The sequence below is a fragment of the Psammomys obesus genome, unplaced genomic scaffold, assembly GCF_907164565.1.
Source record: "Psammomys obesus unplaced genomic scaffold, mPsaObe1.curated_primary_1811, whole genome shotgun sequence".
NCBI lineage: Eukaryota > Metazoa > Chordata > Mammalia > Rodentia > Muridae > Psammomys > Psammomys obesus.
Window position 1 is genome coordinate 1,965,351 of NW_026591643.1, and position 19,882 is coordinate 1,985,232.

The 19,882-nt window shown below is 40.0% G+C and overlaps 1 protein-coding gene across 1 annotated transcript in view; it reads left to right on the forward strand.

Annotated features, from left to right (window-relative positions):
• The window catches only part of Mtf2 (metal response element binding transcription factor 2), a 30,187-nt gene extending 22,798 nt beyond the window's left edge, over positions 1-7,389 (forward strand). Inside the window, exons 12-15 of the mRNA XM_055611710.1 lie at positions 2,045-2,150; positions 2,289-2,341; positions 2,448-2,552; positions 5,014-7,389. Of these exons, the coding sequence (XP_055467685.1) occupies positions 2,045-2,150; positions 2,289-2,341; positions 2,448-2,552; positions 5,014-5,371 (622 nt within the window). The 3' untranslated portion in view covers positions 5,372-7,389. The remainder of the gene's footprint in view (positions 1-2,044; positions 2,151-2,288; positions 2,342-2,447; positions 2,553-5,013) is intronic.
• The last annotated feature ends 12,493 nt before the right edge of the window (positions 7,390-19,882 follow it).

Here is a 19,882-nt window from a genome sequence, read left to right on the forward strand (position 1 = left end):
TGCTGGGGATATTAATGACAATACAGATTTTTGATGGGATTACATGATAGTGAGGAAAATCTGTAATAAAAAGTGAAATGATTGATTATTCTCATGCCATTTAGAGTTAATACACTGTTTTAATCTCACTGGGCCAGTGGAAATGGGGACATTGTTCTTTGAATGAGAGGCTTGGGGAAGGACCGTGTACATGATATTTGAGACCTGATTGAGAGTAATCGGACAGTATGAAATACTCCAAGGTGCAGAAGTGTGGGTGTGGAGGCCATGAACCATAGTCTAGAAATTCACAGTCTAGTTTGCTATGAATGGAAACTAGAGAGTCGGGACTAGAAACTTAAAAGAGTGGAGAGGTATTGACCACACAGCAGTAGATGGGGACACGTTTCCCTTTCCAAACAGTGGTGGCCATTTACATGAAGTAAGCAGATTAGTTACCTTTAGATTCTTTTGGAAGGTAGCACAGAGGCAAGACTGGAAGCAGAAAGAGATAAAGGTTTTATCTGGATGACATGCTTGTGCAGGAGTGGGTGGGAACAGCCAAATGGAGTGAATAGGTTTGACATCTCTTTTGAGGCCAGAATTGATCATACTTGCTACTGAATTAAATTTATAAGAGAAAAGGAGGAAGAATAAGTTAATAGATCCAAATTTCCAGCTTGAGCAGCTCATTGATGGTGGTTCCCTCCTGAGATCAGGAAGATCACAGTGGTGAGGTGTTGGAGCATTTCCTGACTCTGCTCATGGAGTGGAGAGGCTCTGACACACCTAAATGATGACTGGTTTGTAAATAAACAGGTCAGGACAGATGGCATAAAGTCAAGAGAAGAACATTTTCTAGGGCACAAGTAGAGAAGGGAATAGGATTTAAGATGGTATCTGGATTTAGAAATTGGAAAATTTATAAAATTTGAAAGTATAAAACAAACAGAGAAGACTAAAACAGAATGACCAGCATGGTAGAAGGGAGCCAGGAGTATTTGGTGTCATGAAAACCAAAAGAAGGGGATTGTTTTAAGAAAGATGGATAAATTAAACAATACTGAATGCTAATAAAACATGAAGAGGATATTGTAACATTTTAATAGTGACCTTGACAACAGCAGTTGATTTAGAGTGGTCAAGGCTGGAATGAATCAGCACTTCTTGATTTATGTATTAGAAACTGTGCTTCTCCTGCATGTTTGGGACATTAATCAGAATAATGTTAATGAAGGGAAGAGGGCGTAAAAGGGTATGAATTGTGAGAATTTTGAATTAGGCAGAAAAGACTGCTACTGTAGTTTGCTGTAGCAGTGCTTCTTTTACTGCCATGGTAGTGAGGAGTGCTACATACAGTCTTACTATAGCAGGCTTTTCTTTGTATTCTCCTTCTAACGTCCTCATGGCACTTCCTTTTATTACCTTGCTTGTACTTGTGAATGTCTAGCTATGTTGTGAGCCCATAAAAGGGACCTCTTTGTGCCCTTTTATGTCCTTTCTGTAGCTGCTGCTGTTCATGGAGTGAGTCTGCATGTTCTTGTTTGTGTCTTTTAGATATACTCTTGAGTATTGAACTTTTTCTGCTTGGTACATTGCTTTATGTTTGAAGAATGTTTTTTTAGTTTGCAGTTTGACTTATCAGTGGCTCTGTTCAAGTATGCTCCTTTATGTTGGGTTTGATCCTGTTTTTGATGGTGTCACTGAAGAGCTCCTTTATGTACATATGTGTGGTATTAGGTACGACACTGTTGATAGATACTGAAATTTTAATATAGTTATTTTCACAAGGTTAATTAATTTTGTAATCACTTTTAGTAGTAAATTCTTGAAACCGTCCCATCCCAAGTAGTAAAAAATAGTTTTAAGGACTTCTAGCTAGTATGGATATTTCATGATTTGTTATTTTTAAAACCTTGAAGTGATAAGCATATATTAGGTTCATAGTAAAGAGAGCACCATTTTCCTTAAAACATTAAAAATGTAATTAAAATTGTTTAATTAGCTATTAAAAGCCATTGTCATTTTTGCTTTACGCAAAGATTAAATACAGTCTTTGTTTCAGGGAAGTAAGCAATGGGATAGAAAAAAAAGGAAAGAAAAAATCTGTAGGTCGCCCTCCTGGCCCATATACAAGAAAAATGATTCCAAAAACTGCTGAGCTACCTTTGGTAAGAGGATTTGTTTGCATATGTTCTCAGTAAAGATCCTTGTAATTATTAAAAAGTGAATGTTTTATTCTAGTTACAGTAGAACTGTCCTTTAAGTATCTTTTTTCTTTAAAAAAATTTTTTTTTGTAATTTTCCAGGATAAGGAATCAGTTTCAGAGACTCCTACGTTGGATTTACCTTGTTCTATAGGGTAAATAGTTAATTTTTTTTTCCCTAGGAAATTTCTTTGAGAGAGAATTAGTATTTCTATTGTTATGTAATATAGTTGTTATACCATTTAAATTCTCTTGTCTCAGGAGAACTGAGGGAATTGCACATTCATCCAATACCTCAGATGTGGACCTCACGGGTGCTTCCAGTGCAAAAGAAACTACCTCGTCTAGCATTTCCAGGCATTATGGGTAGGTATTTTATATTCTTACTCTTTTCTCCCTTTCCTGAGACAAGGTTTCCTCTGTGTAGCCTTAGCTGTCCAAGCTGGCCTCAGATTAAGAGGTTGGAACTCAGAGATCCACCTGCCTCTGCCTTGAAAAAGCCAGGCCTGGAGTTCCACACCTTTAATCACAGCACTCCAGAGGCAGGAGGCAAAGGCAGGCAGACCAGCAGGTCTCTGGAGTTTGAAGCCTGGTCATCACTGTCCAGCTTGGTTTAGTAACCCTTTTTTTCTGTCTTCCGAGACAGGGTTTCTCTGTGTAACCCTGGCTGTCCTGGAACTCATTTTGTAGACCAGGGTAGCCTGGTCTCACACACCCACATTAAACTCACACATCTGCCTGCCTCTGCCTCCTAAGTGCTGGGATTACAGGCATGTGCCACCACATGCAGTTTTTTCTTTTTATTATTATCCTTTTTAATGCTGTAAACCCAACATTAAAAAAAAAAGTTAAAAATAAAAAAGTTAAAAATCTCTCAATTGTGATGTTGAAATAGTAAAATAAAGTACCTTTTATTTTTTTAAGGCAGATCTTCCATGTATCTTTAGCTGGCTGTCTGGAACTCAGGCTGGCCTTGCAGACATCTGTCTGCCTCTGTTTCCCTAGTTCGTGGACTAACCTAACCATGTGTGCCACTAAACCTGGCCTCTGTTAAGAACTTTGATGTTTATACTGTAAAGTGTGCCTTGCTTAAGGATGGTTTTTATATTTTATAAAACACCTGAATCAAGAGCCTTTTGCTGGGGGCTGGAGAGATGGCTCAGTGGTTAAGAGCACTGTCTGCTCTTCCAAAGGTCATGAGTTCAATTCCCAGCAACCACATGGTGGCTTACAACCACCTATAATGTGAACTGATTCCCTCTTCTGGCAGGTGTAAATGCAGATAGAACACTCATATACATGAAATAAATAAATCTTTTAAAAAAAAAAACAATGGACTAATTTCTAAAAAAAAAAAAAGAGCCTTTTGCTAGTGCAAAGATTTTAATTTCAGGATTAGAAAAATTAATTAGTAACGAGCCTCTTCTTTTTTATTATTTATTTATTTTTTATTTAGTTCTTCAGAAAGACCACATCATGTCAGGCATAAAAAATTATAGCCTGTTTTTGAACATATCTAATAGATTACTTTTTTTTCATCTTTTTGTTTTGTTTAGAGTTCAGTAACTGCTACTCTGGTAATGTAAAATTTTAACTTACTACCAATGTTTAAACCACCCCCAGTTTTTCAACACAGGGTTTCTCTGTGTAGCCCTGGCTGTCCTTGAACTTACTCTGTAAACCAGGCTGGCCTTGACCTGCCTCCTCCTCCTGCCTTTGGAGTGCTGTGATTAAACGTGTGTGCTGCCCCTGAATCTTATACAATGATGATAATATTATTATTTAATACTACTAATAAATAATATAAATAATTATTGCTCTGTCCTGCCTAGTTTTTTGAATATACTATTATATTTAGTTTATTCTTTATTTTGAAAACTGTTTTTCTAGTTTTAGTATTGAAGTACATGAACTACTGTCTTGTGTATAGTTTGTGGTTATTCGTTGTTTATTGCAATAAATTAGTATATTAAAGTATTAGTGCTTGTTGTTTTGCTGCTTTCCTGACATCCTCTATATCGGCAGGAGGACTTTTCCAGTGACAAACTACAGAAATGACCCTGAAAGTCTGTCTCACTGTCCTGTTTTAATGTTGACCTTAAGGGTTTTTTTGCTTAAAAATTATTACCGTGGCTTCCTGTAGACCCAGGCTTGGTGGTGCACACCTTTAATCCCAGCACTCTGGAGGCAGAGGCAGGTGGATCTCTGTGAGTTCCAGGACAGCCAGGGCTCTGTTACATAGAGAAACACTGCTCAAAAAAAAAAAAAAAAAAAAAAAAAAAAGGTCCAGAACTCCCTGTGTAAACCAGACCGGCTTCAAACTCCAGAGACCTGCCTTTGCCTCATGCCTTTGTGTCCTGCCTCTGGAGTGCTTTGATTAAAGGCGTGGAACTCGGGGTCTGGCTTTTTGTTTGTTTGTTTTTTTAAAGTGGTGCTAGTAATTGCAGCAGGGGCCCTGCACATGTGAGGAAAGCTGCTTATTACTGAGCTACACTGCCAGGTTTGCTCTGATTCTTAGTATGAAGTCTAATAGTTGACAGTTAAGGAAGAGAAACTCTGCAGAGGTCAACCCCAGGAAAGTGATTTGTCTGTGTGGATGAAGGCAGTGGTCCAGTGATAACGGTGTTTACTGTTTTAATTTGGTTGAGTTCCATCACAGCAGAACATACTTACATAGCCCAAGGCTGGAAGTCAGTAACCTCAGCATGAGGGAGGCTGATGCAGGGAGATTATGAAAAGATGCTATATGAGCTCTATGATGAGAACCTGTGGGGAAACAAGTCCTCTGGTAAAAAGATCTTAGGAGACGTATGTTTTCCCGCCTTAGATTGTCTGACTCTAGAAAAAGAACTCGCACAGGACGGTCTTGGCCTGCTGCAATACCACACTTGCGGAGAAGGAGAGGTCGCCTTCCAAGAAGAGCCCTCCAGACTCAGAACTCAGAGGTGGTAAAGGACGATGAAGGCAAAGAAGATTATCAATTTGAAGAATTTAACACAGAGATCCTGAATAACCTAGCAGACCAGGAGTTACAGCTCAACCACCTGAAAAACTCCATCACGAGTTATTTTGGTGCTGCAGGTAGAATAGCCTGTGGCGAAAAATACCGAGTTTTGGCTCGTCGCGTGACGCTGGATGGAAAGGTGCAGTATCTTGTGGAATGGGAAGGAGCGACGGCGTCCTGACTGTACGACTGAACGTTGTGTTCACTGCACTTGTGTCCTGTTGGTACAGCTCACAGCCCTAAAAGAGTTGGGTTCTATTATGTTTCTTAAGCAAACAAACAAACAGAAAACAAAAAAGTTCACAAAAGGAGGTGATACTGGCCTTAACATGTACGTGTCAATGTTATGGATATTGTCATAAAAAGATATCTTTTAAAAATCAGAGGAGAGACTTAATTTTTTAAATCTTAAGATTTGTAGAATGTTTCTAGAATAGGATATTAAACATGATTCAAACCCATGCATGGTCTTAGATACTTTTTCTAATTATTCCATTGAGTCAGTTTTTGTGATTAGTGGTTATCAGAGCAAACAGATCATGTAGATAGCACAAGTATTTGCAGAAACAGTGTGTGTTTTGTTACCAAAATGTTGGAAAAATTTATTTCAATACCCTTTAGATTTCATAAAGTACAGTGTATATAATGCCTACTGAAAGACTGTAAAATATTGAAATTTCTTTCAAGCAAAATGTAAAAAATATATTGAGCCTGTAAATTGCTCTGTGACTAGACTTCATTGTCGTCTTAATATATTCTTTGCATGTACATGTATATACACGTATATGTGTATATATATGTGTGTGATTATGTGACCTATGCAATACAAATTATGGGAATGGGCAGCTTTGGAGTATATATCCCATAATTCTTATTTCAGGAATAGTTGCAGTATTTACACAGCAGCATTTCTTCTCAGGCTTTTATTGGGTGCTGTTGCTTGCTATGTATGAAGAGAAATGTGTCAAAGAAGTGTAATGTGTATTGAAGAAGAAGGGTGTGAACAACAGTGTTCATGGGCTTTTAGAATGCTTTTCAGTCCTTAGAACTCAGCTGTTGAGTAGCTGAAGCAAATTCAGTGATGTCCACATCTCCTATTAGAAGTGACGTTTCCGAGTTATCGTGGCACATTATGATTGTAAATGTCTCAGTTTTAACAGTAAGTCTGTAGGAGCCGGTTGAAAACTCCTGAAATGTCTGTAGTTTGTTAGTCATGTTTGAATAAGCGTAGTGTGAACAAAGTATTTTATTGCACAGGGTTAACAAACAGTATGTTGCTAGTTGAGGCTAACTGCTGTTTTATTACAACATTACCTCTTGTTTTTATAAAATGTACCAAGATTTAAATTGATATCTTTATTTTACATGTTAAAGAAGTCTTTTATCTCCAGTGTTAGAGTTGTCTTCTGTTTCCTTTTGATTTATTTTATTTTGTTTGTTTTCTTTCTTAGCCAAAGAGTAAACAGAAGAATATTGTTTTGGTAGCTCTTCATTTTACTTTTAAAACGATTGGTGGATTTTAGACTGAGAATTGGGGAAATTTATGACAAAATGGAAACTCTGAAGTGTATTGACGACAGAATGCTGAAATTGTGGTTAGTGCTTATTTATTCCATTAACTGATTATTTGACTGTTTTTAAAGAAACATGCTTTATTTCTTCAAGCATCTTCAAAAGATGCCTTTTCTTGTCACATTGTAGCCAAAAGGAGCAGAGAACTGCATTGTCCTGCATTTGGTTCCTGGTTGACCAGGTATAATGAGCTTTACAAAGTGCAAATTACACACTGCCACTTCTGTTCACCTCCACCAAAACCTGATTCCCCTAGCTCTTAATTTAAAGTTGCCTTCCTGCAGCTGCAATATTTTGAATAACACAGAGATTGTGTTGAGTTTTTGAATGTTTGTTTATATCTAGGGGTAATGGAAAATGTAATTCCCGTGTAACCTTATTCCCTCCAGCTGTATCATATTTCATTTTCCCAAAGTCCTTTAATTCTAACTGAACACCAGCAGTATTTTTAGGAACTCTTTTAAGATACTCGGAAGACGATTTATCAAGCTGAGCTGTCTTTAGACTTAATTATTGTGAATGTCTGTTTTCTTTTATCATGGTGGTTCACATGCTCTGATGTTCAGTTTGTATTTTTGAAATTGCTTTACTTAGAACAGACCAACATTAAATGTGTGTATTTTTAAAGAGCTAATGAGTTTTTCTTCTGTTTTGCTTGAGAATACACACAGGCGCAGTAATAATCTGCTTTTTATTCAGCTAGGGAGGAAGAATTTTCCAATTCTACTTTCCTCTACTTAAGTTAATCTTTATAGAACTTTGCTTTTATTTCCTTTTGCCCCCACAGTAATACTCATATTCTGTGTTCATCCTAAATGATCTTTTAACAAAGGGTAGTCAGCCAGCTTACATGCTTTGTATTTGAAAGGCAGGCAGTATGTCTCTGTCCTACCGTCTTCCAAACATGAGAGAAATTTAGACTTCAGAACTGTTTCTTGGCCCACATGTAAAAAGATTTCTTATTTTTGCTAAAATGTTTTGTCCCTAAACCACAGAATGAAAAGTTGTAAAAGTAATATACCTCCCTTTCTTTTTTCTTTTTAAGCATTTAAGAGAGAGAGAGAGAGAAAAAAAAAAAGAGCACATAGGCTGCAAATCTTGGCCGCTGCTGGACAGGCAGAATAGAAGCAGAGGACAGGCCTTCCCTTCTGAATTAGGCCCCAGAATGCTCAGCAAGGTGGCCGCAGAGTATTGTAGAGAAAGCGTCATGGAAGTATGCCCAGGTTTTGGAAAAAGGTAGAAGAAAAGGAAAAAGTGCAGAACACGTAGACTTAAGAGATTTGGCAGCAGCTCCAAAAGTTGTAGCAGACCTTACTTTAATCTCTCTCACTTGTAATTTAAAACATTTTGTAATTACCCTGGTACTCTATGATAAGCCAGTTCTTATATGACTGAGAGTGGGTGTCAGTTATGAGAATAACTAAGTTCTCAGTGCTTGTCTCAAGCTCCTTCTGTCTTCCTGTTCTCTGAAGTGCTGAGGTCACAGGTTGGGTGACGCCTGCCCAGCCTGCAGGTTCTGGTGTTAACATGGAAGTCAGATCTTGCCAGGAAGATGGTTAATGGACTTTGGTTGTGATTGAGAATTGAGAGTGTCCCACCGTCATTTTTTATTGACAAGTTAACATCCAAGTATTTGATTTCTGTAGTGGATAGATTTGTATTTCTGTATGTCAGTGTTTGGCATAAAATTGTGTTTTGGGCTGCTTTGTGTTCCTGTTGGATACTATTATATCTTGGTTGGAACATGTTCTGGCTTAAAACAGTTAGTAGAGTTTGAAAAAGGTTTTATGGCCAAGGGAGATACTGTGCAGATAGCCCCTCCTCCACCCCATTGTCCCCACCCCCGAAAAGGCCCTCTTTTTGGAGAAATTTTCTTTCCTTCTTAATTATATTTGAGTACAAGACTCTAGAAGTCCTATTCAATTTCCCTGAAGGCATTTGATAGATAGGTCATAGTCTTTGATCAGGAAAATGAAAACTTGACAGTTAAACTTAAGGTAAGAACTTAATTTTAATCATGAGTATTTTTCTAATTGGTTTTAGTTAGAAGCCTAGATACCTCTGATAACATTCTGACACAGGAGAAACTCTGTAAGTTATTATAATAATGGCTACATGAAATCTTTTTCTATATATTTAAAAGTAGTATAAAACCAGTGTCCTGGTGTATGCTGGTATCTCTCGCCATTTGAGGCTGAGGTAGGAAGATCAAGAGTTGGCGGCCAGCATGGTCTACATAGTGAGACCATGTCCAAATTAATGAAAAATTTAAAAATGAACAAGAATAAAAGTACAAATGAACACGATTACTGCCCACTTGTTCCTGGCAGAATTTGTTGTTGTTGTTAGAACTCCCCTTCTTGGCATTTTTGTTTCTGGAGATGAATAAAAAAATTGGAGTCTTGATAATTCCTTTTCTTCAAGGAATATAATTTGTCACTTAGATTTCCCATTGGATCTAAATAAGCAAGTAAAACCTTCACAGGTGATATATTATGTACTTTTGGGTAAAACAAATATTCTGTCCGAAATTCTCAGTCTAGCTAGGTGTCCGTATGCAGGCTCGTAGTATTATACTAGCTCTTGAGAGGCTGAGGCAGGCTAGTTTGGAGCCTGCCTGTGATCCAGTAGTTCGATTCTGTCTCAGAATTTCTCGTCCGTATTGTTTCCTGTGTTATAGTCAGTTATCCCCTTTGTCCCTGCGATGTGACATGTGTTTCTTTTGAAGCTGAGTGAACAAAAATTGATGTACAGGAAAGGAGCAGTATAGAACCCTGGATAACAATTTGCTCAACCGCATCCGAGCAAAACAACAAAACCAACCCTCCCCCTTGTTCCGTATTAGTCAGTGCTTTTAATCCAAGTACTGGGTTAAAGGTGCTGCCCACCACCACCCAGCTGGACCGGGCAGCGATGGCACACATCGTTAATTGCAGTAATTTCAGCACTCAGGAGGCAGAGGCCAACCTGGTCTACAAAACCTGAGTTTAGGGCTACACAGAGAAGCCTTATCTCCAAAAGCAAAAATGAACAAAAAGTAATCCTTTAAAAGCTATCATTTAATACCGTTAGTGGGATGCAAAGTCAATTTTCCTGAACAGAATTTGAACAACACAACTGCTAAAGGTTTTTGTTGCATTTTGTTTAGTTTTCGTTTGGAAATATGTTTAACTGCTTTATTATTTTTTTTCTTCAAGATTATGTGTTAAGTGTGAGTCCCTGGCTGTACGTCTGCACCACAGGGAGCAGGCGCACAGGCGTTGAAGAGGAGTCTGTGGCTACAGACAGATGCAGGGGTGGTCCTCTGCCTCTTACCTGCTGCTCCCACCTCAGACTTCTTAAAAGTGTCCCTGAAGATAAACTCTGTGTTGAGTCTTTCGAGTCATTAACACTCAACTTTGATTTCTATATCTCCTCCTCCAGATTTCAAGATCATGTGATAAGTCCACAGAAGAAAATGTTTGAATTGCACGTTATAACCTGTCTCTGTCCCTCCTGTCTTCTTTCTTCAGGCTTTGTGTACCCAGGCTGTGGAATTGCCATGTTGTTGAACATGGTCTTGAACTCCAGATCCTCGTGCTTTCTACCTCTTGACTGCTAGAATTATATATACTACGCTCATTTTCTTTTTGTGTGTGTGTTGGGGGGGGTCGGTATGTACCTGTGAGTGAAGGTGCTCTCACCTGCTACCTGACATGGATGTTGGTAACTGAACTTGGGTTTGCAAGAATAGTATATTCTCTTTACCTCTGAGCTATTCTTCCATTCAACTATGGTTCTTTTGTTTTGTTTTTTTTTTTGAGACAGGGTTTCTCTGTGTAGCCTTGGCTGTCCTGGACTTGCTTTGTAGACCAGGCTAGCTTCTGCTAGGATTACAGGTATGCGCCACAGTGCCTGGCTCTGGTCATTTTTGATACTTCTTGTAAGTCAAAGTTTTTGTTTGTTGGCCTTTTTTTGTAGTCACGCCGGTCTGAATGAATTCCTGATCTTCCTCCTTGCTTCGACTTCTCAAGTGCTGAGATCATGTGCATACCATGCCTAGCTCATAGTGGGTTCTTTAAGCAACTTCTAAACCAGTTAAAGCAAAACATTGAGAATGCCTTCTTATTTGGAAGTTTTCTAAAAAGTATTAAATCATTTCGTGAAATGATTTATGAAACTTTTTTTGATGGTCTTGCCACACGTCTTTAATCCCAGCACTAAGGAGGCAGAAGCAGACAGGTCTCTCTCTGTTTGATGTCAGCCTAGTGTACATAGTGAATTCCAGACCATCCGGGCCTACAGTGAGACAGTTGTCTGAATAAATAAATAATAATTAAAAATAAAGCCATCACTTGAAGGCGTGTAGAGATGACTCAGCGGGTACAGTGCATGGCATATAAAAAGGAGGACCTGAGTCTTGATGTCCAGCACCCACATAGAGGTAGGAGGGGCAAGGCATTATAGTAGCCCCTGCTCCGAGGGGTAGAGACAGTTGTATTCTGGGAACTTACTAGTCAGCCTCACCATATTGATGAGCTCTCAGTGAGAAAAAAATAAGGTGAAGGCCAGTAAAGGAAGGTGCCCAGCATTGACCGCTGGCTTCCACACAGCCACAGTCTGGGGGTTGATGTTACATGTGCCTGTCTTTCCCACTTGGCATGTAGAATCATGTTAATCCATGTTTATTCATAGTGCGTTAGGTGGTTTTCTCTTTTCTGCCTGTATTATAAATTCTACTACATAATAAATAAAAAGATTTTAAGCAAGGTTTTCTGGGAAAAGTATTTATATGAATAAAATTTATACCTAATTTTAACAATTCTGACTTAGGCTCCTGAGTTATTTAGGAAAGGAAATGGCTTTCTTACTTTTAAAGATTTTATTTTCATGATTCTTCGTAGATGTTTTTAGAAGTTTGACAGCAGTGTAACTGCTGTGTGACTAATGTTGGGGAGAGCAGCTTGATTGTAACTGATTTTCCCCTGGGGCAGCCTCCCGGATGCTGGGGCTCAGGCCATGTGCCACCGCCATTTCTATGTATGTATTTGTGTGGAGGCTTATGCCTGTGGATGTAGTGCTGCTGAAGCCCTGTAGACGGCAGTAGAGCCCTTGGAACTGGACTTTGCAAGCTGGATGTGCTTTTACCTACTGAGATATCTCTCCAGCTCCCAATGTTTTTTGGGTTGTTTTGTTTTGAGACAGGATGTCTGTGTAACCCAGGCTGTCTGGGAACCTGTGTAGTCCAGGCTGGCTTGAATTTGCAGAGGTCCTTTGTCCTCCTAGTGCTGGGATTAAAGGGGAGCATTGCCACACACTGTGGTTTCACACCTTCTGAAAGTTTGTTCTATTTCTTGGCTGAGGAGATTGCTCAGGGGGTAAGAGCAGATTCACATTAACATAAGTTGCAAACAGCAGCTTGCCTGGCAGTTCAGGTGGTAGGCAGCGTGCTGTGAGGATTCAGGACACTGGTGTTTGCCATCCTTCAGTCTTCTAGTTGCAGTGGTAGTTCTTGTTCTTCATGTATCTCTTCAACTTTCATCTTTATCTTCACAGGGCCTCTTTTTCAAGTTTCCCTGTTCTTTTACTCAGGAAGATAAAGCCATTAGCCAAAACAAGCCTTTTCTCTTCATAGGATTCTAGGTTAGATCTTTGTAGCACCAAACTGAGTAATAGCAAACTGGGTGGGGTGTTTTTTGATTGTTTGTTTTGGCTTGGTGTCTTGGTTTCTCTTTTATCCTTGGCTGTCCTGGAACTTGTTCTTTGTACAACAGGTTGACCTTGAACTCACAGAGATCCGCCTGCTTCTACCTCCCAAGTGTTCAGATTAAAGGCCTGTGCCACCACCACCTGGCTAAGAAAATTGGTTGTTATGGATAGGGTTGTTGATGTGGTTTTAGGGAGAGTTTGGAAAAGTTTAGAGAACAGGCTAAAATAAAAAGGCTTGGTTAGCTCTTAGTATAACAGGTTAGTGGAAACTCCCCTTGGGCACTCAGAAGACCAGAACGCTGTTGAGAGTGAGGACAAAGCACACACCTTCCATCCCAGCGCTTAGGTGGCAGAGGAAGGCAGATCTCTGTGAGTTCGAGGCCAGCCTGATCTACAGAGTGAGTTTGAGGGCAGCCAGGGCTACACAGAGACCCCTGGAAAAAACTAAACAAAAAAATGAGGTCAGAAAAAAACACGTGTGAGTTTCAGTTGTGTTGTTATAATAAAAATGAAAATCCTGTTTTATTTTACAAATGAAGACTCAGGAGCCAGGTGCTAGGGTGAAAACCTACTAGCTCAGAGAGGCTGAGAAAGCACCCAGGTGAACTTCCTACTCAGCTCATGTCCTGAAGGAAAAAGCCTTTCCTACTCTGCTCACTGAGCAGCCCAGGAGCAAAAGGCCAACCACTAAAAGCCCAAGAGCTAGAAAGCTAAAGAGCTAAAGTGCCAAGGAGCTAAAGATCTAAAAGCACCTTCTACTTCTCCATGCTGTCTTAAATACCCCTTAACTCAAAGTCCTTCCTGCTCTTTAATCCCCGTCAGCTGGTTTATTGATCTAGGTGGGACCGGTGTGTCAGAGGTGTGTGCGAGGGCTGGGTGAACCACACTATAATCACCTGTTTACAATAAACAAAGTTTTTGGATTCAAGGGATGTGATAGGGCTCAACCACACCAAACAAGAAATAGGGTTCTACAGTTCACAATTTTGTGGTTCACAATGGGATCAAATATTCTGCAACATTTCCTTTTTTTTTTTTTTTGTCCAAATAAAAGACTTTCCCTCTAACATCAATAAAGTATATACTATCATCAGTAAACTATATAACATCAATAAACTACCTATATACATCAATAAACTATCTATAAATGTATGAAAAATTACATTCACAATGTCTAGTCCATATGTAATTCGCAGCCTTCAAGAAAGTATTCTATCCCATCTTGTTGAGTCCAAAGTTCTGTACCTAAATCACTTGGTATCAAAACTTGCAGTGCCAATCAAAAACCATCTTTCACCTTACATCCTAAATAACTTTAGCTTAGTTGTAGGACCATAACTATTTAATCTTCAGCCCTGTCAGAGGCCTGGGAAGGAATAATATCATCTGAATAGACAGGAAGTGCAGAGCAAGCAGCTTCCAAAAGTACAGAACTGACAAGAGACTGCTGGCTGCCTGGGCGCTCACCCATGCTATCTGTATATCGCTGGAGCATCATCTTCAGCCTCTGGCCCAGAATATCTGACCTTTCTGCGAAGCTGTAATAGGAAGGATTTGCCTACCTTGTCCTTGCAAAGTTCAGCAGTCGACTTTTCTGCACCCAGTTTGTCCAGCATTCCTGTCTGCAGAAGGGCATTCCTTGCCCAGTGGCTGGCTTGCCAAATCTGAAGCCATCTCCTAAAGGAGAATTGTTGATGCTCATCATCTTTGAAGTAAAAAAGGGATGCTGCCAGGAGCAGACATGTCTCATTGTCAAATTAATAAAGCATCTTTAAATCCCAAATTATGTAAATCTCTGAGGTTTCTGAAGACCATCTATCTATAGTATATCTGAATTACTTTTTTCTAGCAATATACTGGCCTGTGAGTAACTAAACTAACAAAAACTAACAAAAACCACAAGTTTGAATATTAGTTTGCATTTCTTAATTATTCTAACAGTTTGTGATGGTAGCTTTCAAAAGGACTAGAACTTCACATTGCATTTTTAAGAATTACATAGGCACAAAGGTAAAAAGAATTGATACATAGTCTGCTTTAATCTAATTGTAACTTTAATTTTGTATCAATATACAATGATCTATGAGAGTAGATTCAATAATCTATCCTTTTTGCCTGTTGTTCCTATATTTTGTAGTTGGACATGAGTTAACCAACTGTATAACCCTTGTTATACTGTGACAGAGTTTGCTGCCATTTGTGGTGTGTGTGCTCATGTGGGTTCACATATATGAGATACACATGTGGAGACCATGGGTTGACCTTGGGTTATCTTTTGTCATATAACACTCTGCTTTATTGAAGCAATAAAGTATTCTGATTCTGGTGTTCACCAGTTGAGCTTGTCCAGCACGTTTTTTCCTGGGGATCCTTTGTCTTTGTCTCCAGAGTGCTGGAATTATGTGTTACCATGCTGTGTGGCTATGTGTGTAGATCCTACGGATTCACACTCTGGTCCTCCCGCATTTGCAGCACTGTCTACCCACTGAGGTTTGTCCTCTGACCCAACTTTGCATGAATTTTATTCATAACCTGACTTTGTGGAAGGCCAAGCCTAAAAAACGACATGCTAATTCACCTTACAATGGACATTGTAAGGCTGAAAAGCATTCAGGAAGTGGCATGCTTTTTACAGGCTCCATTTTATAAGGCGAATTAAGACTGAAAGGAAAAAGATGTAGAAACTTTGAGGACTTGGAAGAAAAGTGATCAAGGGAAGCAGTGAGAAGACCTGCTTCATCCAGATCTTGTTTTGAAATCCTTAGACCATCTTAGTTGGAAGATTATGAAGCTGTTCTTCGCCCTCCAGCCAGTCAGGAAGCAGGCAGCAAGTATGTCCACCCTTTTTGACATAGGGTCATACCAGTGCTGGTGTTGCTTTTTTTTGCGGTAAGGTCTCACAATGTAGATCCAGCTGGCCTTGAACTCTTAAGATATCCATTTTCTTGTGCCACTACCCCAGGCTCCTGTATAGGTTTATGTAAGCAATTTATGCTTCCTTCCACCCAGATCTTCATAAGTATTTTGCGTTTTGGTATTGCAGACATCTTTCCATAGGGTATGTTGGCCTTAGTATTTGTGGCTCAGAGGACTTTGTCTAGGACTGGTCTGGCTAGTTCTTGTTTTATTTTAGAGATTGCTTGGCCTCAAGAATTTGACTCAACAGTTGCAGGAATGATCTACATTCTGGTGGGGTGTGGCTTCTGCTGGATTAGGTATATGTTAAAGATATTAAGATTATGTGAGATAAATTAGAGAAAAGGGAGCTACAATGTCAGTTACTAGGTGTTGGTGATCGAGTTATGAAGAATGATCAAAGAAAGGGTTACTCCAAGATGAAATGCTACAACCTTGCAGGCAGCATAGTTCCAGCCTCTGATGGACTGAACCTCAAACAGATGTGCAGTATTCTTTTTGTTTGTTTTCCTTTGTGTAGCCACGGCTGTCCTGGACTTACTTTGTAGACCAGGCTGGCCTTGACCTCAGGGATCCACCTGCCTCTGCCTCCTGGCTGCTGGGTTAGGCATTTGCCAACCATGCCTGGATTCATGCTGTGTTCTTGGTTGTCATACAAGTTATTTTAAGAGCAAAACAGGTTCCTTATACAAAAATCCAAATCTGCTATGTGTGTTTCTTTTTGTTGTTGTTTGTTTTGGTTATTGAAGACAAGCTTTCTCTGTATTGCCTTGGCTATTCTGACTCACTTTGTAGACCAGGCTGGCCTCAAACTCACAAGAGATGCGCCTGCCTCTGCCTCCTGAGTGCTGGGATTACAGGTGTGGTGTCATACACCTGGCTCTGTGTTTCTTGCAGGATCACCTCACCCTTGCAGTTTCCATCCTTCTTGTGCAGTTTGCAGTGTCAGTAATGAATGTAAGACATTCCAGGTTATCGAGGACCATCTTGTGACTAAAGTCATGCAAAGGCTTTAAAGCTCCCTCAGAAAAACTATACATCACAGAAAAGTCTATAATCACTGTTTTCTTCAGTGATTTCTTTAGGGTCTAAATACTTCTGAAAAACTACTTCATTTTGATGTTTTAACCTAGATACAATGACTACTAATTTTTTTTTCCTCTTAAAGGAGGGCTAGGCATGACTTAATAGCATTGCGTTTGAGGACTTGGAAAGTTAATGATGTCATTAAGTAGAAGAGAAGTAGGCATTAAATCAAAGATGGAGAGGTGGGACTAATAAAAGAATGGGAATGCAAGAAGGTAGATTTGGCTGGGGATGGAGACTTGATGATAGTGGAAGTCAGGGTCAGGGGCACCAAGTTATGATGAGTCCTGCATATTCTAGTCCATATCTGGAGCTTCTGCCATACTTTTTTGTAAGTGCATCTACCCATCCATCCATTTATCCATTCATTCATTCTTCTGCCTGTGAAGGCCAGAAGACCACCTTGGAGCTAGTTACAGGAAGCTGTGAGCCCCTTGATACACGTGTTGGGAACTGAACTCAGGTCCTCCAAAGCATAGCAAGTTCTATTAAATCCTGAGCGATTTCTCCAGCTTCAATTTTAGAAACTTTACATTTATTTTTGATACAAACTTTCACGTATCCCAGCTTAGCCTGGAACTTGCTATTTTAGTCAGGAGTGTTCTTGAGCTTTTCATCCTCTTGCCCCCATCTCCTGAGTCTTGGGGTTACAGGCATGCAGCTACCATGCTGATCATATGAGGTGTTGGGGGTCAAACCCAGGTCTCCAGTGTACTGGAGAAAAACAGTTGATCAAGCTGCATTCCCAGCTCATATCCCTTACTTCAAAGTATGCTCTTGATTAGATTACTTAAGAAAGCAGAATCAGCACACTGATTTCTTTGTGATGGATACATGGCAAGTATGTAGAAAATTTAAATAAAAATTTTTTCTTTTTAAAGATTTATGTGAGTGTTCTTTTCTTCCTTCCTTCTTTCTATGTTTGAGTACCGCATATATGCTTAGTGCCTGTGGAAATCAAAAGTGCCCCAGATTCCCTGGAAATGAAGTTACAGGTGCTTATGAATCATCTTGTGCGTGTTGGGCACTGAACCTGGGTCTTTGCAAGAGCAACAAGGGAGAGGAGGACATTGCAGCCAGTCCTGATGAGACCTGATAAGCTAGGCTCAGATGGAAGGGGAGGAGGAGATTTACAGAGGGTCAGAGAGGAGGTGAGGGAGGGAGAGAGGGTAGGATCAGGAGGGAATGAGGGAGAGGGCTATAGCTGGGATACAAAGTAAATAAACTGTAATTAATATAAAAACAAACATTTAATAAAAAAGAGAAACAAGTGATCTCTCTCCAGCCCTTATAAATGTGTTTCTTACTCATTACTACAGTATATAAAAACATAAATTAGAGCAGAAAAAAAATTTTTACAGCAAAAAAAAAAAAAAAACAAACCCCAAAAACCAAAACACCAACATAACACAGTAACTGTGTTGTTTGATTTAAAGATTATTCTGGACTAGGGATGTAGCTCAGTTGGCAGAGCCCTCATTTAGCTTGTGTGGGGGTCCCTGGACTTGATACCCAGCAGTGATCAAAACTGATAATGGTGGTTCATGCTTTAATTCCAACACCTGGGCAATGGAAACAGGTGAGTGGTTTAGGGTTAATCAGCTATACACATCAAGGCCAACCTGGTCTACATGAGACCCTATCTTAAAAAAAAAAAAAAAAAAAAAAAAAACAATTCAAGGTTAGAGATGCCGTTGGTTTAGAGTACTGGTTGCTCTAGCAGGGGCCCTGGTTCGGTTCCCAACACCTCCACGTGGTGTAACACCAGCTGCATTAGCTGTAACACCAGGGCTTCCGATTCTTCTGAATTCTGGAGGCACCAGGCAGACACATGGTGCACATAAAAAACATGGAGGCAAAACATTTAAGTCTTAAAAAACAAAACCCATAGTCTGGGCAAGGTAGGTAGTGCGTGTACATGGAAAGATGTTCCTACTGGGCACTCGCACCAGCCTGCAGAGACTGCTTTTGGCTGCCGGGTGTTGAACACCAGCCTGCTGTGTGCCAAGTACCTGTCATACTGGTTTAACAGCTTCTTTAGCCACCAGGGTCACTTCAAGATAAGTGAGGAAAAGAATATTGGAAAGAAGAGTTAGGGGTAACGTACTTATAAAATATTTAAACCATTTGAATGCTGAGTAAAAATGTCATTTTTTGTGGGAAGGGGCAGCATTAGAAGTGGGAGGTGATTTAATTCTATTTTAATTAAAATGTATGAAAAATCCAGGCATGGTCGTGTGTCCCAGCACTTGGGAAGCAGATCTTTGTGAATGTGAGCCTTACCCTGGCCTAGAAAATGAGTTCCAGGACAGCCTGGGCTATGTGGAGAGGCCTATCTCAACCAAACAAAACCGACCAAACAAAAGTACTGAAAAATGGTTAGATTTAGTCTACTCTTTAATATTGGATACAGACATTATGTGTTCAATGTTTGCTACGCAGGAAACTTCCAGTGGCTGGGAAACAGCTCAGTGTGTTAAGAGCTTGCCATGCAAGGCTCAGGGTCTGAGTTTGGAACCGCAGCTGCATATGGTAAGGTATGCCTGTAAACCCCAACCCAGAGACACAGGACAGGCTGTCATCTGGAAGTCACTGGCTAGCCAGCATGACAGATCAGTGAGCTCCAACACCATTGTCTCAAGGGGTAGAACAACTGAGGAAGATACCCAGTGCTGCCCTCTGGCCTCCATGTCATGCTCATTTGTAAGTGCACCCACACAACACACACACTGAACAACAAAAACAAACCTTCCAGGATTGTGGTATATTAACTTACAAGGAGTTAGTGTTCGCTAACAGCTTCTAACCGTTCCTTTACTGCTTCCCTGGTTCTTTTCTATAAGACTTATCAATACATCTCTAAGTTGGTTACAAGACTTACTAAAATGGCAAGGTTGTCAACTTACTTCACTGTTGACTCTTGAAAAACTTTTTAGAAAAAGATTTTGTGTTTTTGCCCGAACGCACAAGTGTGCCTGGTGTTTGTGGAAGTCACAAGAGGGAACTGGAATGACAGACAGTAGTGAACCACCATGTAGGTGCTGGAATTGAACCTAGGTCTTCTGTAAGAGCAACAAGTGCTCTGCAGCCGGCCCAGCCCCTGATGGTTCCTGATCAACAATCTGGAGGGTTTCTGCTTGCTTGTCCGTGTTAGATAGCGTTATCGGGGGCTGCAGAGGTGCTCAGCAGTGTACAACTGTGTCTGACTCCAGGCAGCTTTTATTGTTTCTTTGAATCGGTGTGGTGTAGCCAGGGTGGCTTCCAGTTTATGAAATCTTCAGCCTCTGGAGTGCTGTGGTGAAAGGCGAACCCACCACACCTGTGCTCAGAACAGTGCCACTAAGTACTTAAAGTTATTTGTACAAATTTAAGTCTAAGGAGTTCTGACTTCCCAAGACCAGCCAGCTGGTTAACACTCGGGGATAACTTC